The sequence below is a fragment of the Pezoporus wallicus genome, unplaced genomic scaffold, assembly GCF_028554395.1.
Source record: "Pezoporus wallicus isolate ANWC-B61680 ecotype Strahan unplaced genomic scaffold, APGP_CSIRO_Pwel_v1 contig_7293, whole genome shotgun sequence".
In the NCBI taxonomy this organism is placed as follows: Eukaryota; Metazoa; Chordata; class Aves; order Psittaciformes; family Psittacidae; genus Pezoporus; species Pezoporus wallicus.
In genome coordinates this window covers 730,131-750,957 of record NW_026637242.1, presented here as the reverse complement: position 1 = coordinate 750,957, position 20,827 = coordinate 730,131, and the positions used below count along the sequence as shown (strand labels likewise).

The 20,827-nt window shown below is 39.4% G+C and overlaps 1 protein-coding gene and 1 long non-coding RNA gene across 6 annotated transcripts in view; one reads left to right on the top strand and one right to left on the bottom strand.

Moving 5' to 3' along the window:
• The window catches only part of SLC27A6 (solute carrier family 27 member 6), a 43,426-nt gene extending 34,858 nt beyond the window's left edge, over positions 1–8,568 (top strand). For 3 of the 4 annotated variants that reach the window (XM_057404377.1, XM_057404379.1, XM_057404376.1), the window contains 4 exons: positions 1,523–1,721; positions 2,353–2,450; positions 5,711–5,841; positions 7,507–8,568. In XM_057404377.1, the coding sequence (XP_057260360.1) occupies positions 1,523–1,721; positions 2,353–2,450; positions 5,711–5,841; positions 7,507–7,683 (605 nt within the window). In that variant the 3' untranslated portion in view covers positions 7,684–8,568. The remainder of the gene's footprint in view (positions 1–1,522; positions 1,722–2,352; positions 2,451–5,710; positions 5,842–7,506) is intronic. The other variant, XM_057404375.1, reaches the window with a different exon arrangement.
• LOC130596597 (uncharacterized) lies at positions 1,116–20,253 on the bottom strand. 2 transcript variants are annotated; one of them, XR_008971567.1, is made up of 3 exons: positions 20,158–20,253; positions 10,606–10,682; positions 1,116–1,579 (listed from the first exon to the last, which is right to left on the bottom strand). It is a non-coding gene; the product is annotated as an uncharacterized LOC130596597 (long non-coding RNA). The 2 variants fall into 2 exon arrangements; XR_008971568.1 differs by lacking the exon at positions 1,116–1,579 and adding an exon at positions 5,869–5,985.
• Between the last annotated feature and the right edge of the window lie 574 nt (positions 20,254–20,827).

Genomic DNA, 20,827 nt, shown 5'->3' with positions numbered 1-20,827 from the left:
AGTGGTGTAATATTATCTCTGAATATGTAGATAATGACATCTCTCATTTTTAAGGGGAGTTAACATAGTGAGATGTTTGCTTCAGAGTTCTGTGAGAAAGACTGGTCAATTAAATCAATGCTTTTTGGTGAGAAATTAAGTGTTCCTAACTAAACCAAGTTGATTAAGCTTACATTTGTTTGGGTTTTTTTAAGAGATTTTTTTGTTGTTTTGCTTGATTATAGTCTGCTCTCAAAATACCTATCAAACATCTAGTATCTCTTGATTATACTGATTTCCAAAGTGTTCATCAGATACTGAAGCATCTCTGTTGTACAGTGGGAAAGTAGCTGTAATTAATGCCTGGAAGCTGAAGCAAAAAAAACTCATACTAAAGGTCAGGCAGACAACTTTAACAGGGAGATGAAGCATATTTTTCAAAAGAGTTAAGAGATTCTCTAATAGGTCTTAATCAAAGATGGACACTTTCAGGAAAAAATGGTCCCCAAAACATGAATTTTAAATAGGAAATTTTTATAAGGAAAATTATCTGTAGGGATGACGGACTAGCCTGTGAGGGGAACACATTCTCTAATTAGACAGCTGGTCTGATTTTCCAATTATACCAATCAGCACCAATGCCCTTTATCTTCAGAGCATCATAGCTGCAGTGACACTACCAGTGAACTAAATGGTTTCATCTTAAACACTACCAATTTATGGGAAAAAGGCACATATTCTTTTATGAGGAGGCAGTCTTAAAGTAAAAATTCTGCATACTTTTGCATGCTTTTTTATTTTTACATGTTTTCATATTTACAATTTTTGTTTCTGATACAAAGAAACATAAGTCTTCAACTTCATTGTTCAGAATGTGCTTCCAAAAAGGTATGAAGTTTGTACTATTCCACTTTCAGCAAACTGATACCCAGGTACTCTACATCCATGACAGGATAATTCTAGCCCCATCTATCCCTATTTTTGAGAAAAACAATTAAGACTATTATATTTTACTCTAAGAAGAAAGCAATGAGGCTGTATCACATCAATGAAAGGTCTTAAGGCTTGTTCTCAGAACTTCAGAAAGGAGACTACTCAGGGATATAATGCCTGAGTTGAATACCTGTTTTTGTTTTTTCAGTAGGATGAAGTTCAGACTCAGCACTCCAAATTCAGTAAGGTTTGGTGAGTGGGACGTAATATTAATATGAAGGGTGTACTTTGAGAGGTTAGTAAACCTACTAGTGAACTTATAATTGATAGATGACATTTCTGGGAGAACAAGGATGGGTCATCAGGAAGAAATATAGAAGACTAGGAATTTGAGTAGACAATATGGTAGTGTGTCTGTATGGTCCCTTTGCATGTAGAGGTGACCACAGGAACTGTAAAGCAGTAGAAACAGTTGTTATTTTTGGGTCTTATCTACAGAACCCTGGTTCCTGGTCTTGTAAAATCATGAGTACCAAATTAATATTAATGTAAAGTACAGGAAATGTGCAATGATATCCCAGGTTTACATTCTTTCAACTTCTCTGTATAGGTGAGGCCGGTCTTCTCATTTCGAAAGTCAATGCAAAGAACCCCTTCTTTGGATATGCTGGCAATAAGAGACACACAGAAAAGAAATTACTCTGTGAGGTATTTAAGAAGGGAGATCTTTATTTTAATACTGGAGATCTAATGGTTCAAGATCATGAGAATTTTCTTTATTTTTGGGACAGAATTGGAGATACCTTCAGGTATAATCATTGTTTATTTTCACATTTCTTCACTTAAAAAAAAATAAAAATGGACATGCAGAATATAATAATACTGTTCTATTTGTTTTCAGCCTGAAGTGTTCAGTTTATTACTATTATGATGTAGCTTGTAATGATCTTATAGGGATATTAGGGGCTTAATTTTTAAAAAAGTGTTCCTGTAGAGCTGGATAGCTTATTTCCAGAATGTTTTGTAGGAATTAATTCTTTGAACAGTCTTTCCAATCAGCATAGTAACAAGTGATGGTTTTGCAGTGATCAAGGAAGTTGGATACTGAAGTGGAAAAAAAATATCAAATACTGAAGACTGGTGACATTTTATGTGTTTAATCACATCAAAATTTTGAAAACCATTATATCATAATATGATCAATGAAAACCATTATATCAGAATATGATCAGCTTTCATTAGTAATAGCTAATATCCTGTATCATTTGAATTACAAGTCTTTTGGTGGCCAGATAAAAAGAAAACAGTGTGATAAGTGAGAATAAATTTGAGATGTTGTTAGTCTGAAAGGAATGGAATTCCTACTAAAGGTAATGTTTTTTTCAAGAAGAGGTGTCCATAAGTTTTCATGGGGCTAAATTATTTTCTAATGTGTTTTAGATGGAAAGGGGAGAATGTTGCAACTACAGAAGTTTCCGATGTCATTGTAATGTTGGACTTCATACAAGAAGCAAATGTGTATGGTGTATCTGTGCCAGGTAAAAGCTTTAGCTGTATGTTTTCATTCCCCTGCATTACTTGTTAACCCTCATAACTTTTTTATTTCATGTTTTAAATCTAACAAAAATATACATAGAGATACTGAAAATGGCCACACGCAGAGTTGTGGTCAATGGCTCAATGTCCAGCTGGAGACCAGTAATGAGTGGTGTCCCTCAGGGATTGGTGTTGGGACCAGCTTTGTTCAACATCTTTATCGCTGACATGGACAGTGGGATTGAGTGCCCCCTCAGCAAGTTTGCCGATGACAGCAAGCTGTGTGGTTCAGTTGGTGCACTGGAGGGAAGGAATGGCATCCAGAGGGACCTTGACACGCTTGTGAGGTGGGCTGATGCCAACCTCATGAAGTTTAAGCATGCCACGTGCAAGGTCCTACACCTGGGTCGGAGCAATCCCAGGCACAGCTGCAGGTTGGGCAGAGAAGAGATTCGGAGCAGCCCTGTGGAGAAGGACTTGGGGGTGTCGGTCGATGAGAAAATGAACATGAGCAGGCAGTGTGGAGACCTCATAGCAGCCTTCCAGTATCTGAAGGGGGGCTATAGGGATGCTGAGGAGGGACTATTCATTAGGGACTGTAGTGACAGGACAAGGGGTAATGGGTTAAAAACTAAATAAAGGAAGTTTAGATTAGATATAAGGAAGAAGTTCTTTCCTATTAGGGTGGTGAGGCACTAGCATGGTTTGCCCAGGGAGGCTGTGAATGCTCCATCCCTAGCGGTGCCCAAGGCCAGGTTGGATGAAGCCTTGGATTGCATGGTTTAGTGTGAGGTGTCCCTTCCCATGGCAGGGGGGTTGGAACTAGATGATCTTAAGGTCCTTTCCAACCCTAACGATTCTATGAAAATACCCCCAGATTGTAAAGGAGCCAATGAATCATGCATTTTTATATGCATGCAGTAATGTTTTTTTTTAAAGTAATCTTACATGAATATGAGAAGACATGGAGATGTGGTGCCTGGGGACATGGTTTAGTGGTGAACTCGCCAGTGCTGGGTTAATGGTTGGACTCAATGATCTTAAACGTCTTTCCAGCCCAAGAGATTATATAGTTACATAATGTAAATTAAAGATTTATTAAATTCACAACCATGGAAAATCCACACATCCATGTGTCAAAATAAAATGTCAACAAGGTAAAAGTTGTAGGCAAAGTAACTGTAAGGGAAAGTGTATGATGACATTCTTCTGTATTATTTTACCTTCCACTTACCCTCATAAAACATCTATAAACAGCTATATTACAAAACCAAGGACAAGGTCAAAAAGAAAATGAAGAAAAATAAGTTAATTTTCGTGAGAGCATCTGAGCTTGATTCCCATTCATGCTAAATCTTTTCTTAAAATGCGTATTTTATCTGTCTATGTTAAAGACAAGTTTCTTTACAGGAGTCCGTATAGTGCTGCGCTTTACATGAGTAGCTAAACCGGTGTTGATAACTTACCAATGCTTGGCTATCACTAAAAAAAACTTGCACATTATCAAGGTTTTCTCCCTGCAGCAAGTATGCTGGGGTGGGCAAGAAATCAGGGGCAGATGTAGATAGGACATAGGGCCCAAACTAATCAAGGGGACATTCTGTATCAGATGATGCCATGCTCAGTTGTAAAAGCCCGGGAAAGGGAAGAGGATAAGATGTTTGTGTTTGCCTGACAATGCAAAATAACTAAGGAAGTCCTGGTTTTCCTTTGCTTCTGCAGGTAACTTTTGCTTCACCTATTAAACTGCCACTATCCTGATACATGAGTCTTATTTTCTTTCTGTTCTCTTGCCATTCCATGAGAGAAGGGAGTGAGTGAGAAGCTGGCTGGATGCAGGCTGAACCCACCCCAAAATTACAAGGGTTTAAAATGTGAAAAAGGTGCCACCTCTAATTTAAAGCCACACAATAAGAAAGATCATAATAAAGAAGACTGATTGAAAATCAGACACAAAAATATGAGAGCTTCTAATTTCCTATACAAGTCTTACCTGCAGATTCCTACCCAGTTAATGTGACTGTCTCGATATGCAGTTAAACATACACAAATCAAGTTCCTTACAGACTTTGTAGCATTAGCAAAAAAACAAAACAAACAAAAAAACCCCAAACCTATATATAGAAAAGAGACAAAAGATAACATTGGCAGAATGTCATTATTACTAGCTGATGGTTAAAGTGTGCAGTTTGATTGCTGAAGTTCATTGCTTCTATGTTTTTCTGATTTTGATCTTTCCCATAGATCCACAGTGCTCTCTCTTTCCACATAAACGAGTAAGATACTTGTAATCTCTCTCTGTGTTAAGGACATTCAGACCCACAGTTTTCAGAGAAGATAATGGCAAGAGAGAGAGGCTAAAACTGAAGAGAAGACATAATTATCTGATCCAGTGTCACGTTTTAAGTCCAGCTGATAACTCAGAACCATGCAGCCGCTTGCTCACTCCCCCCCACCCTTTCTTCCTCCCCCTGCTCCCAGAGGGATGAGAAGAATCAAAAGAATGCAACTCCCACAGGTTGAGATGAGTCCAGTAACTAAGGTATAACACAAACCACTGCTGCTACGACCAATAATAATAATGATAAGGGAAATAACAATGGAAAAGAATACAAACTGCTCACCACCCACTGACCAATACCCAGCCCCACTTGAGCAGTGATCTTGCCCTTCTGGGTAACTGCCCTCAGTTTTACATCCTGGGCATGACGTGCTGTGGTATGGAATACCTCTTTGGTTAGTTTGGGTCAGGTGTCCTGTCTCTGCTTCCTCCTGGCTTCCCCTCCTCCCTGGCAGAGCATGAGACTCAGAAAGTCCTTGGTCGGAGTAAACATTACTGAGCAGCAACTAAACACATCAGTGTTATCAGCGCTGTTCCCAGGCTGAAAGTAAAAAACAGCGCACTGCACCAGCTACTAAGAAGGAGAAAAATGACTGCTACTGCTGAACCCAGGACATCCAGGAAAGAGGCTCAAGCCCTCTTGTTTCTGAGAGAAGAATGTTGTTGATGTTTTCCACCTTTATTAATATTGAGGGACTCCTAAGTCATTTACAGCATTATTGCTTAATCGGTCACTTGAGTGATCTCCAAATATATGTAATACCATATAATATATTAATATAATCTTCTAGCTTTACTAAAACACAGATGATATATGACTGTCATTTTATTGATGCATTACAGTTCTTTTTTGTAAGGTTCATCACTAAAATGTCAACTTCATCCATGTTTTAAAATTCTTATCTCACTTTTTCCTCCCAGGTCATGAAGGAAAAGCAGGAATGGCCTCTCTTATTCTAAAGCAGAATACATTGCTGGATTTGGAGCAAATATATAAACAAGTAGTGACCTATCTACCAAATTATGCTTGTCCTCTTTTTTTGAGAGTTCAGGTAAGCTGCATTATTGCACAGAATACAGAACTTTGACATCATCTGAACACAGAGATGTCTAAGTGAATAACTGAAAGTGCTTGTTCATATATCACTTGATTAGTTTTATATCTGGTCCTATTTTCTGTCTTCATTAATGGAGTCCTGGGAAAGGAATTACATAAAAAATCAATAAAATTTGCAGATTATGTTAAAATGGGAAGAATTGAGTTCAAATGAGTAAAGACAAGATAGTACAAAAGCATTTAGGGAGATTAGAAGCATGACCATGAAAACAAAAAGATACAGTTTAGTAAACCATGGACAATTGCATCTGGAAGAAAATCTAAAATCCATTTTATTAACTGGAAATGAGAGAAGAGAGATGTAGAGGTAAAGCAGGAGATACTGATTATGCACAATAAAATGATATTTCATTGACATTAGTGACACTAATGACAAAAGCTAAAGCATTTGAAAAGGTACTAGGTAAATTGAAAAGGTGAATTAAAAATGTACGTTATTATTGTCACCACCATAATAATCAGTCATGCGTCTTCATTTCTGGTGTTCTAAAAGCACAATGACGAAGACAAAAACGGTTTTGAAGGTGCTTATTAAGTAAGTCTCCCAAGTCTGAAGAAAAAAAAAATTAATAATCACTACTTGAAAGGAGAAATGATGGAAGTTGGATCAATGGGCCAATCAGAGGTTGACTAAAATGATGGTAACTTAGTCCAGACTTATTGCTATACAGATGTACAAAAAAGTCTTTATGCTGGGCAAAAGGAATCTGACTCTTGGATCTAGCCTGGATATCAAGTATCTAGAACTTCTATTAGATTTAAATGCCTACATTACAGACGAATTGCTGTTGGTACTGCTGTCGTTAACCAAGAAATAAGGTAGTGGTGGAGGCTCAAGGCAAAAAGATAAAAACCTGTTGTTCTTGTCTGACATTTAGTCATACTTTAGAAGTTGTCGGATCTTAGACCAACTAAAGCAGGTAGATGCAATTGCTCTCAATTTCTAATTTTCAGAGATCGTTTGCACATATATTTAAATATGTAAAAACAGAATAGAAGACAATGGAGAGAGGTCAGAAAGTATGGCTGAGAAGCAGTAGTGAAGATAAAAGAGTTTCCCTAGAGATGCCTCCCACTACTTTTTCCAAGGGACACAGTGACACTGAAAAGAAGCTTGAAGCATTACAAGATGTATGGTAAAGATCTGTCTCTGTTGGGACCTGGCTGAGTATGAGTGTGGTTGATTACATATGTGATTTTTTTAAACCCTTTATTTAGGGTGACAATAATTAGAATTTCCTGAGTTCCACCAGGAAGTTCTTAATAATGACAGTTTTTACCCTCAGATTCTTTACAATGTATAGTTTTATAAGCACACACAAATGAGGAAGCTAGATTGTCCTGGGCAGGCTGCAGCTATACCAGATGAGACACTGTGATGAGACGCTGCACAGCAATGCAGAAAGCAAAGGGTTGAAACTTTTTTCCACCACATCTTCAGGTTGGTCCACAGCAGCAGAGAAGTTCTAGTTTTCCAGGATAATGGAAAAGTAGTAACAGTATTAACCTTACATCAAGAAAGATTTTCAAAAACAAATGTGAATGTGAGCAAAAAAAAAAAAAAGTTCTACTGAATAATAAATCTTTCTCTCTTCTATAGGATAAAATGGAAATGACTGGAACATTCAAACAACAAAAATTTCAACTGGTGGATGAAGGTTTTAATCCATCTAAAATTACTGATCCTCTCTACTTTTTAGATAATTCTAAAAAAGCATATGTCTTGTTAACCAAAGAAGTACATGAAATGATCTTATCTGGGAAAATTAAACTTTAACCTAATAATAGGTTATTGAGGGACAGTCTATATGAGCTACTGCATGAGAAAACACTAATTACCAATATTTATACATAGTTATTCAGAATAATATTTTATGTACTTGATACGTACATTCAGATATGTTTTGTATCTTTCCTCTCTTCATCATTATTGATTATTAATCATTTTTTTACCTATTGAGACCAATTTCTAATTACATGATCCATGATCTGTAGAACATAACTGAAATCTGTTTTGTCTCAATCTTGGAATATAAATGCTGAGTCTGATGTTTTTTCTTAGTACAAAATTAACGTGAATGATATGTGGGATGAAGCACAGTAAAAAAAAAAGATTCAACATAAAGGTATTGTGACACAAGTTGTTTTGAGAGAGAAAATTTGCCACTGTGTTCATGTAGTTTAGATTTATATTTACTTCTGAATATATATTTTAAGAAACAAAGACTTGGCAGTGGTTGAATGAAAACACAACTTTTCCATAGTTTCTTCTGATAGAACATAAGATTGAAGACAGTCACACAGAATAAAGCCCTCAAACCCAAAACTAAGAGGTTTGTACTAACATCACTGCTGAAAGTTTTTTGTCATAATCCATGTTCTTTCATTTCTTATACTGGCTGTTCGGAGTGTCAAATTCTGAAGACAGTGCAAACTTTTGTGAAATGTTTAGTGGAGGATCAACAATAGCCAGAGAAAATGTGCACCTTAATGGGGAAAATCACTTATATAGCATTAAAAGAATTTTACAGCACTTTATGTATGTCATGCATATTGACTAATGAATAGTTTTCTTACTCTTAATAATGACTGCCAGATATTATTATTTTATTAGTACAAAATATAGTAGAAATTTTAAAATTCTAAATCATATGTCCTAATACATTGCTTTTTAAAAGTTTTAAAATAAAGTATAAGGCTATTTAAACCAAATTCTTTAACATCACAGTTTTTTAGGTCTGATTGAGTAAAGTCTATTACACTACTTGCACAGTGTTCTCCTCTAATGGATTGTGATACCAGCATTGACCATCCAGAGGCAGTATCATAGAAAGGGTTACTTCAGTAAGTCTCTCTTCTGTTACACTGTGGTGAGAAACCAGGCTCACATAAAAAAGTTGGATGTACCATACTTAAAAAATTTACTATCTTTTCTTATTTCTTTCTACTTTGTTCATCTAACGAGACAGTAGAACTTCTGTTAACTTTTGATTCTCTGATCATCACTTTCATTGATTTTCCTTAAAAACCCAAGTCAAGGATCTGGTAAAAAACACACAAAGGTTCATAGCTTGTTTGCATTTCTGAATACCGTATTCGTTATGGGACTTTCAATATAAATAAGCAAGTTTGCAGTTTTGCAATTTACAAAGCAGCAAGAACAAGCTGTGCTTACACCAACATCATGCTTGGTGGTAGGTGTTACTGTAACTGTTAAGTACGTGATGGGGAAAGTAGAGGACTGCTGGGTATGGATGGAACGGTTCACTGTGGTCTAATACTTCCTGAGCTGTTCCACTTTTTCTGTTTCTTTATGTAGTTCCCAAAATGGCTGTATATGACAGAAAGACAGGTGGAAGGTGCTGGTTGTTATTCAGGCAGATGGAAGTACCATTGCTCTGTCTGCAAATACTTGCACTTCCCTGCTCGCGAGCTACAAATTTAACAATCAAGTGTTTACAATAAAATTAATCCCAACTTTGAAAGTTACGTTATAATTTTGAGGAAAGGATTGGTTGTTGAAATGTTGAAATCAAAACTGGTTTATGCCCATCTTACAATAAGCTTGTGTTGAATATACCTCAGGATCACCCTTCTTTCATTAGAACATCAAAAATTATGCTGTTTCTATGCCAAATAATACATTTTAAAAAGTGTACTCTGGTATTTAGAAACATATTTAATCTTGTAACAGTTTATTTTGCTGTAGAACATTTGATACTATTTATGACTAGAGAAAAGATTCTACCTCTTACATGCAACAGAAAGGTGGGGGGTGAGCTATAAAAAACAAGATGAGGAAACACGTAAATACCTTTCCATGAAGCAGCCAGTTGGTGGTTTTGAGCTCTGTGGTATATTTCAGCAGCAGCAGGACTCAGTTCTAACTTGATTGTCTTGAGCAGCCTACAGGTGTTGGTTTCCCAGCTGTGACCACTAAAAATACAGAATTCCATCTAATGCCCTGTATTCCTCAGTGTAACCAAGACAGTCTGGGAGATCTGCCTGTTTTGAAAGGCTGGTCAGAGTCCTGACCCATACACTATCCCAAGAGATAAGATGTTTATGACCTCAAGAAAATAATAAAGAGAAAATCTACAGAACCATAGGCTCCATATTTCCTAAGGGGAAAACTGTATCATTTTCAATCCAGTAGTTTTCTTTCTTTTAGCCAGTAGATTAGGTGCCAGCAGATGCATTGAAGCATGTTGCAGCAAAACATCACATTTCCCATGGATATGTAGATCATTGAACTGGCACTGAAGTTACCCCAGTATATGCCTGGGAAGTTTAACTTCACATAGTAGGGGTAAAGAAGCATCTGAGGATGGCTGGAGTGTGAATGGAGAGCTTCACTGCTAACCTTATAGTAAAAAAATGAGATATTAAAATCAATAAAGGTAAGTATGTTTTACATTTAGTGTCTGTGTCTTGAAGTTTTCCTCTGCAACTGAGGATAGTCAACGATGAAAGAAATGTTTAGTTTTAGGAAATTAGATTGGAATTATCATTTAAGGAAGGTAAATTCCTGCAAGTGTAAACACATATCCACTCTCTTGTCCTAGTGGTACAGTTAACTGGTACACTTAATACAGTTAGTCTGGATTATCTTTCATAAATCTTCCTTGTAATCCCTAGGAAACAGTAAAAAAATACAAAGTTCTTAAGCAGATCATGTCCTGAATTGTGTCCTACTCACCCAAGTCAGGTAGATACAGTTTTTCAAGAGATGAAGCATCTGAACTGTACCTCACACTCGCACCAGCATTCCCATACCTGCACATGACATAGAAAATACCTTCTAATTTTTCTCTTGTTTGCATTTTTTTAAATCAAAAAATACTAGATGGCTATGGGAGGAAAGACAAAAAAGACACTCCACCTAAAAAAAATAAATTGATTCATTTTCAGTGGCCTGGCCCCCGCTCACAATGCAACCACCAATCTGATATGCTTTCTCACAAACAGCAGAAATTATAAGACACATGCCAGTATTTATGAAACCCATTCATTAAGTCAAAACTAATCTCAAGGAGAGAATGTCCTTCTGTTCAGAATCTGCTGTCTCAAAAAATGCTATTTGCAGTAAAATTAAATGCAAAGTATTATCAGGCAGCCAAAGAAAGTTACACATAGAATCATAGAATAGTTAAGGTTGGAAAGGACCTTAAGATCATCTAGTTCCAACACCCCTGCCCTGGGCAGGGACACCTCACACTAAACCATGCCACCCAAGGCCTGTCCAACCTCGCCTTGAACACTGCCACGGATGGAGCATTCACAGCTTCCTTGAGCAACCCATTCCAGTGCCTCACCACCCTTACAGTAAAGAACTTCTTCCTTATATCCAGTCTAAACTTCCCCTGTTTAAATTTTAACCCATTAGCCTTTTCCTATCACTACAGTCCCTAATGAATAGTCCCTCCCCAGCATCCCTATAGTCCCCCTTCAGATCCTGGAAGGCTGCTATGAGGTCTCCATGCAGCCTTCTCTTCTCCAGGCTCAACAGTCCCCACTTTCTCTGCCTGTCTTCATATGGGAGGTGCTCCAGCCCCCTGATCATCCTCGTGGCCCTCCTCTGGACTTGTTCCAACAGTTCCATGTCCTTTTTATGTTGAGGACACCAGAACTGCACACAATACTCCAAGTGAGGTCTCACGAGAGCAGAGTGGAGGAGAAAGATCACCTCCATTCAAAGGTCACGCTCCTTTTGATGCAGCCCAGGATACGGTTGGCTTTCTGGGCTGCGAGCACACACTGAAGCCGGCTCATGTTAAGTTTCTCATTGACCAACACCCCCAAGTCCTTCTCCGCAGGGCTACTCTGAATCTCTTCTCTGCCCAACCTGTAGCTGGGCCTGGGATTGCTCTGACCCAGGTGTAGGACCTTGCACTTGGCATGGTTAAACTTCATGAGGTTGGCATCAGCCCACCTCACAAGGGTGTCGAGGTCCCTCTGGATGGCATTCCTTCCCTCCAGTGCATCAAATGAACCACACAGCTTGGTGTCACCGGCAAACTTGCTGAGGGCGCACTCAATCCCACTGTCCATGTCACCAACAAAGATGTTGAACAAGACCAGTTCCAACATTGATCCCTGCGGGACACCACTCGTTACTGGTCTCCAGCCGGACATTGAGCCATTGACCACAGCTGTTTGCATGCAGCCATCCAGCCAGTTCTTTATCCACCGAGTGGTCCATCCATCAAATTGATGTCTCTCCAATTTAGAGACAAGGATGTCGTGTGGGACAGTGTCAGATGCTTTGCACAAGTCCAGGTAGATGATGTCAACTGCTCTACCCCTGTCCATCAGCTCCGTAGCCCCATCATAGAAGGCCACCAAATTGGTCAGGCAGGATTTCCTCTTAGTGAAGCCATGCTGGCTGTCACCAAGCACCTTGTTGATTTTCATGCGCCTTAGCATGCCTTCCAGGAGAATCTGCTCCAAGATTTTGCCAGGCACAGAGGTGAGACTGACTGGTCTGTAGTTGCCTGGGACATCCATTTCCCCCTTCTTGAAAATGGGGTTTATATTTCCCTTTTTCCAGTCGTTGGGAACATTACCTGACTGCCATGACTTTTCAAATATGATAAACAGTTGTGGCGCATCAAAGACGGACTCCAGTTCTGGTGAAATCTGAAGACCTTTATTTCGCATCTCATCCCTTTTATAGTCTACTAAGTGCTAAGCATTAACTTTCCACTCTCTTACTTCCTTATCAACCCAATTCAGCAAACCTAGTAAGGGTTACAAATATTTACATCGTTTGGTCTGTCTTTGAGTTACACATCCTGCTTTATCTTGCAAACGGCCTGCTTTGTTTTGCTAACCGATCTTTACCCTTTGTTGCTCTCTTTAGGGTTCCCAAGGCTTAAGCCCGACCAGGGCAATAATGCCTGGATCCATTTTGTTAACTTTTTCTATCCCATCACCCACAGACAATGGCTTAGCAACTTCATTTGCCAGCTCCTTCAGGACCGTGGATGGATTTCATCAGGTCCCATGGACTTGTACATTCAGGTTCTTAAGATGGTCTCGAACCAGATCCTCTCCTACAGTGGGCCTGTCGTGGTTTAAGTTCAGCTGCCACACAGCGTGCTCACTCACTTCCCCCCTTCCTCCCCCACCCCTGCTCCCAGAGGGATGGGGAGGAGAATCAAAAGAAACTCCCACAGGTTGAGATAAGAACAGTCCAGTAACTAAGGTATAACACAAAACACTGCTGCTACGACCAATAATAATAATGATAAGGGAAATAACAATGGAAGAGAATACAACTGCTCACCACCCGCCAACCCATACCCAGCCCAACTCAAGGAGTGATCTAGCCCTTCCAGGTAACTGCCTCCAGTTTATATACCGCGCATGACGTGCTGTGGTATGGAATACCCCTTTGGTTAGTTTGGGTCAGGTGTCCTGTCTCCGCTTCCTCCTGGCTTCCCCTCCTCCCTGGCAGAGCATGAGACTCAGAAAGTCCTTGGTCAGAGTAAACATTACTGAGCAGCAATTATAAATGTTGGTGTTATCAGCATTGTTCCCAGGATGAAAGTCAAAATCACAGCACTGCACCAGCTACTAAGAAGGAGGAAATTGACTGCTGCTGCTGAATCCAGAACAGGGCCCAAGGTCTTCATTCTCAGTCCTTGCGTCTGCCTTCCAAGACTTGCACAGCATGGTCAGAGCCTTTGCCAGTGAAGAATGAGGCAAAGAAGTCATTAAGAACCTCAGTCTTCTTCAAATCCAGGGCAGCCAGTTCTCCCGATAGCTTCTGGAGAGGGCCCATGTTGTCCCTGGTCTGTCTTTTATTTGTAAGGTACCTATAGAATCCCTTCCTGTTATCTGTCACATCCCTAGCCAAGTTTAATTCTAACTGGGCCTTAGCTTTCCTAACCTGGTCCCTAGCTTCCGGGACATCCCTGTATTCTTCCCAGGCCGCCTGTCCTTGCTTCCACCTTGTATAAGCATCTTAAATAGTACATAAATAGTAGTAGTTTTAGAATCCATTTAGCATAAAGTATATTATTAACAGTACTGCCAATAACTGACAGCATAGTCCAATAATTCATTTTTCCATAAGGATAACAGAGGATCATTAGGTCCTCTATGTCCTGGTATTCAGGACATAATACCTTTATACCATTAACTATACAAATAGATTACATGAGGTAGACGGCAATGCAAGTCTTAAACAAACTAGGTCATTATAAGAGTGAGATGAAATCCCTGCATCACTAAAAAACCCACAAGCTCTCCACAGTCTGAGAGTCCTTTACCAAAATAGTCTTCATTCAGTTTCTCCAAAGACTGCATCAGACAAAGTTCAAATCAGTCTAGAATTGCTTTTGCAGTATAACAAAGCAATCTTCATACAGGAGATACACTGACCTATTTCCATCTGGAGCTGCTCCTGCCACTGTGAGTTTTATATGGTTTTCATAGTTCCTATTATTACGGAGGCCTGCATTAGAAGTGTGGAGTTTTGAGTTATCTCAGCTGTACCATATATAGGAATAATTCTTACTTATAAAAATCACACTTAGACTGGCAAAACCCCACTTTTTTTGCCTCCTTTTCTTCAAGTAACTCGTACTGCTATGCTGACAAAACTAATAGTTCTTGCAAGTATGTACAGACTGTGGTACCAGTTTAGGGATGGCTAACTTTGGTAAGTTGTTCTTTGTGGTGGTTCTCAGTTTAGAACTTACTTGACTAAATGGCTCAATTCACTTTAAAACAAAGCAAAACCAAACAAAAAAAAAAACTTTATAACAAATTGAGTATTCAGTACTCAATTATTTGAAGCATATTTTGCAATAAAGCAGTGAATGCCTTTAATGGGAATTCTAGCATCAAAAGAGTTCTGCTCGTTCTGTGCAACCTGCTGAGTACAGATAAACACAGTTGTCAGTGTTTTACACTGCTAACTGTATAGCAGGACTTATCTTTAGTTTTAAAATCAGTCTGAAAAAAGCAGGTTTGATCCAAAAGAAAGACAACTTACTTTGGTACACAGTTCTTTGTCTGGTAAAAATCATTATTCATTGTTTTTTTATAAGTATTTGTGCATCTTTGTTAAGTATATGTACCCAAAATATAGTCACTGGTTTCCAAGTCAGACAAGCAAATTTAATCTAGTTACATGGAATGCATCTTCAGTTGTCAAACTCTGACATCAACACTAATTATGCTAGCAATAACTATTCAGATGGTTATATACATGTGCAGATCTTTACAGTCTTAAAAATGGAAATGTTCATGAGATATTTTCTGATTAAAGCCCCTCAACCTGAGCAAATTAAAATGTAAAGATTAAAAGGTGCCTGTTTGGAATGATGGACAGCAGAGAAACTAACTGAAGACTATGAGAGTAATGTGAGCTAGAGTGTTACTTGTGATTCAGTGAAAACAGGTTGTTGTGATTAGCACAATTTCCATTCAATTTTCTTTTTATTCTTCCTTTCTAATTCAGTCTTTTCTCCTTGCTAATAACAAAATATACTTGCAATCTAATTAAATAAAAAAAAAAAAGTCATAAGGTACAGAACATATCCTGAGCAGATGAAACACCACCCTTGGGAGTGTGAGTGACCAGTAGTGTGGTGAAGAGAGTGGGCAAACAGGGCACAGAGGAACATGGTACTTTATATGGACAGACCCCAGTAGTCTTGCAAGCTTCAGAGGTGAGCTCAGCCAGCAGTCATCGAGACAGTACTCTAGGATGGCATCCCCTCAGCAGAAAGTAAAGGAAACTGGGTCCTCTCTGCTGTCCAGGAAGGACATGGTGACAGACAGATGTCCCTCATTAACATGTACCTTTCCTGACGTCTGGCTGTAGTGAATACAAGAACTTGTTGGTGATACGAGATGGCAGCTGTGCAAGATGCCAGCAGAATGATGGTTTCCTCTGCATGGTGGCAGAGCTATGGGAGGAGGTGGAAGGGCTAAGCAACATAAGGGAATCTGAGGAGGAGATTGACTGGTGACCCCCCTAGTGACCCGCATGGTTGATGAGGTAAAGGCTGTGGACATTGTCTATTTGGACTTAAGTAAAGCATTTGACACTCTCCTACAGCATTCCCCTGGAGAAACTGGCTGCTCGTAGCCCAGGTATGTGGATTCTTTGCTGGGTGATTGGGCAGAGAAGTGATACAGAGAAGCCCTGTGGAGAAGGACTTGGGATGTTGGTTGATGAGAAACTGAACATGTGCTGGCTTCAGTGTGCACTCACAGCCCCGAAAGCCAACCGTATCCTGGGCTGTATCAAAAGGAGCGTGACCAGCAGGTCGAAGGAGGTGATTCTGCCCCTCTACTCTGCTCTCGTGAGACCTCACTTGGAGCACTGTGTGCAGTTCTGGTGTCCTCAGCACAAAAAGGACATGGAACTGTTGGAACACGTCCAGAGGAGGGCCATAAGGATGACTGGAGCACCTCCTGTATGAAGATAGGCTGAGAAAGTGGGGGCTGTTCAGCTTGGAGAAGGCTGTGTGGAGACCTCATAGCAGCCTTCCAGTATCTGAAGGTGGCCTACAAGGATGCCAGAGAGGGACTCTTCATCAGGGACTGTAGCGACAGGACAAGGAGTAATAAGTTCAAACCGAAACAGGTGAAGTTCAGGTTGGATATAAGGAAGAAGTTCTTTCCTCTTAGGGTGGTGAGGCACTGGAACAGTTTGCCCAGAGAAACGCTTCATCCCTGGCGGTGTTCAAGGCCAAGCTGGACAGAGCCTTGGGTGACATGGTCTAGTGTGAGGCATCCATGCCCATGGCAGGGGGGTTGAAACTAGACGAACTTAAGTTCCTTTCTAATCCAAACCATTCTATCATTCTATGATCCTATGATTCCATTTCCATTTTGCTGCCTACAAAAATCCAGCTTTTGCAAAGCAAAGCTTGTATCTACCCAAATACCTGTAATTTGCCATTAACAAATTGGTTTTGTTGGGAAATATGTAGTTCAACATTAAGTAGAACTCACCATTTTCTTAGTCTGTTTTTATACTGGCATATCTCTGCCACATTGAGGAGTTCCTATGCCACCTGTTGGGTATATCCTGAACTAGCTTGGGGTATTAAGTATTCTCCAGATGTACAGATTATTTTTAAAGACCTTTTGGCTCCCCTTGTGCTATATGAAAACTAAATTCCTTGAGAGAAATGTGGCACACAAGAAAGCAAAATATTGTCACATATTTTTGAGATCACTCATTTTGCTCAGCTAGCTCATTACATTAAATGGAAAGTAGCCCTTCCTGACTAAAATGTTGATCCTATAGTCTCTATTTTTCTTGAACCTCGCTAATCAATGTTCAGCACAAGTACTGTTCTTCTTAGACAATACCTTACCTAGTTAAGATAATCTCTGCCTTGCTTTGGTAGACTGTCCTGGGTTCAGCAGTAGCAGTCATTTTTCTCCTTCTTAGTAGCTGGTGCAGTGCTGAGTTTTTGACTTTCGGCCTGGGAACAACGCTGATAACACCAATGTTTTTAGTTACTGCTCAAATGTTTAGACTGACCAAGGACTTTCTGAGTCTCATGCTCTGCCAGGGAGGAGGGAAGCCGGAAGGAAGCAGAGACAGGACACCTGACCCAAACTGACCAAAGAGGTATTCCATACCACAGCATGTCATGCCCAGGATGTAGAACAGGGGGCAGTTACCTGGAAGGGCTAGTTCACAGCAGGGTTGCACGAGGTATCGGTCAGTGCTCTGTCGGGCGGGGTGGGGAGAGTTATCAGTCAGCGGGTGGTGAGCAGTTGTATTCTCTTCCATTGTTATTTCCCTTATCATTATTATTATTGGTGGTAGCAGCAGTGGTTTGTGTTATACCTTAGTTACTGGACTCATCTCAACCTGTGGGAGTTGCTTTCTTTCGATTCTCCTCCCCATCCCTCTGGGAGCAGGGGGAAGGCAAAAAAGGGGGGGGGGGAAGTGAGAGAGTGACTGCGTGATTTATGGCTGACTGTGTTTAAACCACGACATCGACAAAGACCAGTGTCATAAAAGGAGTTTTTAAAAACTGCTTCTAGCGAAAAAAAGTTTTGTGACGAAATGATGATTGTTGGCTTATCACCAGTAGTACTTACACAGCCAAGCAGTGGATGACAATCAACCTTCATGTTAGTTGCGCTGTACAGGTTCTGTTGGCAATTTCCACAGTTACATTCAGATCCTGTATATTCACGGACCTGCAGAATTTGAAGCGAAGTAATTCTTTTTGCATTCCATAAATCATAGTATCTTGCCTTGTGCCACCGCCATCCTGTCTCTGTTTCATAAAGCTCATTTCTCATTACAGGAGCCAGCAGGACTTGAAGTTGTACAGAGAAATCAACAGAAACAATAGACTAGATAGCATATGGCCTGCAAAATTCAGTAAAGTATTAAAAGACAAACATATTACTGATTTTGACGTCATTCCATTGAAAAAGTAGTTCTACATAGATATTTTTTGATCTGCAAGTGCATTAAGTATCTTCTGTGACAAGACTTCACCCAGAAGCAGGTACTGGAAAAATTTATGTCCAGTTTACAAAGCTGCAGGGTTTTTTAACCTTACTAAAAGTTTTTCTGAACAATTAGATTTGTATTATAACTGCTAATTCCCACATCTGGCAGCTGCTGGTCCTCATGGAGCTTCCCTCCTCACTGCAAATTCTCACAGAGGATAGGGCATTGTGCTTTATCAACACAGACTGCTCAAAGCCACAGTCCCACAGTTGGCACTGGAGTTCTGCTTTCCCTTTCCTTTTCTAAACCCCAGATAATTCATGTGATCATTACATTTTGAAGTAACCCCCAAGGATTATTAGGAAAAAAGAAAAGGATTTTACGTACTGAAACTTTTAAGTAACACTGCCAATGCCATTCAGTTGAACTCACTGAAAAAACAGTAATTTTGGCCCTGCACATTCCATTGCATCATTCTTTATTAATAAACCCCTGTTCAAATTACTGATTTTTTAGCCCTAGCTTTCAACAACTATTCATTTTACATTATATCATTGAACAAATAGTCACACAAGCCCTACTCCTATTAGCAGAAATCCCTGAAAAGACAAAGAACTTTAAGAAAAAGTACCTTTTTTTTTCTCTCTTCAGCTTTTTTTTCATCTTTTGCTTTTTTTTGAATGCTACAGCACTGAAACCAAACTCAAGAAATTACTAGTTTTGTAGCCACTAAATGTCTCAGACACATCTATGTATTTGTTTGCAAAGTGGGTCAACTACCACTCAGCTTCACTGTTATTAGTATAACCCAATGTGTGCAAGTGTTGCCACACCTGGGCTGATGATGAGGCTATTCATTCTGGTCTCTCAAAGGTACTGAGAGTGGATTCTGGCTAAAAATGCCTGCCTGTGCTCTGGACTTGTTTTTTTCTCCTGTGTTCTGTTATTCCACCTAAAAAAAAAAAAAAAAGTTAATTTTAAGGTAATGGAAGGCAAGGGATAATTCTTTAGTTAATGCAAAATCACTCACAGATTTAGGATTCCTGGAATTAAACCAACGAATCTCCTGAGGAATGAAAACCACATTTCATTCAGTAGCTGCTAATGCAGAAGTTTGTCGGGCAGATGTTCCAAATGACAATAATCAAGTTAGAAAGCTTTTGAAAGAGCTCTTGGGTTAGTAAATTACATCCTCTAAATAAAATATTTAGAACTGGGAAACTGAGGACTGAAGTGGTTTATTTAAAAATATATGTGATGTAGACAAATGCTGAGAGTGAAAGAGCAGACAGAAGATATTTCTTTTCTCCTGAAAAACCCTAGTTGTTTCCTCTGTGTTACGGTTTGCTGGTACTCCTTGTAAGAGTGAAACTACACTTCCCAATGTAGTCAGAAAGCATGCCAAGAAAGAAAGCATTTCAAAGAAAAAGCCAAGGCAAAATGTGATAGAAATACCTTGTTGATTCAGGTAGCTATTCATGCATAGAAAGGAGCAGAGAGGACAAAACTCAGCTGTATTTAAATTACACTACAGAGTTTAGGTCTAACTAATATATTTTTAAATTATATATTTTTAAAGATTAAAGGCTAACTTACTCATCCGATAATACATCTGCCCAGGCAAATACCTTGCTGATCCCAACCCTGGCCTGCTGTCCAAACTTTCCTGGCTTGACCTCACATCTGCCTCATTACTAGACTTTGCTGTTCCTGAACTGCTTTGCTTTTCTGGTCCAACTGCTGCAGGACCATGTGTTGCCTCCAGCGGTTTGCTACCACCCCCTGTACCCTGTCAATATTTACCTGGTGGAATAGCCCTCTTGTACACAGCAAATTGTTCACATGCCTTGTTTTTTCTAGGATCCTGAAACAGACGGCTCAGAGGGCTTTGCAACCTATAGAGACAGAAGCATTAAGAAAAATAATTTGAGTTACAATTCCTTGAGGCTTCTTTTAATTTCAGTATTGGCATAGGCTGAATTTAATGTCTTCAAGGAGATGATAAAAAGAACTATGTAAAAATGGAGAGAAAAAGGACAGTTAATGGCAAGCTCAGTTATGTTCTCAGAACACAACAGGGTGATTTCAAATCATCTTCAATAGTTGAAGAAGTGTTTCATTGTCCTGACTATTAAAATGCATTAAATGTTTTCCTTTTTTTTCAGTAAACTATTGCTTTAGTCATTACAAAAAGGATATACAGCTTAAAACTGGAAACAAAGTAGGTCTGGTCTGATAGCTCCCTACATCTTTGTCCACCTAATTAGACAAACTGAAAAGGTCCAGAATTGCTAACAGCATGAATAAAAAGGTGCCCCTTTATATACGTGACTACATGGAAAGATACTGCCTGGTGCATAGTGTATGAACTCTTCCAAGTATGATCACAAAAAGTTTGCTCCAACTACGGAAACTACAGATCTCCCAAATGCAACTGCTCATAAAACATTTGCCTTATAACAAACAAACAAAT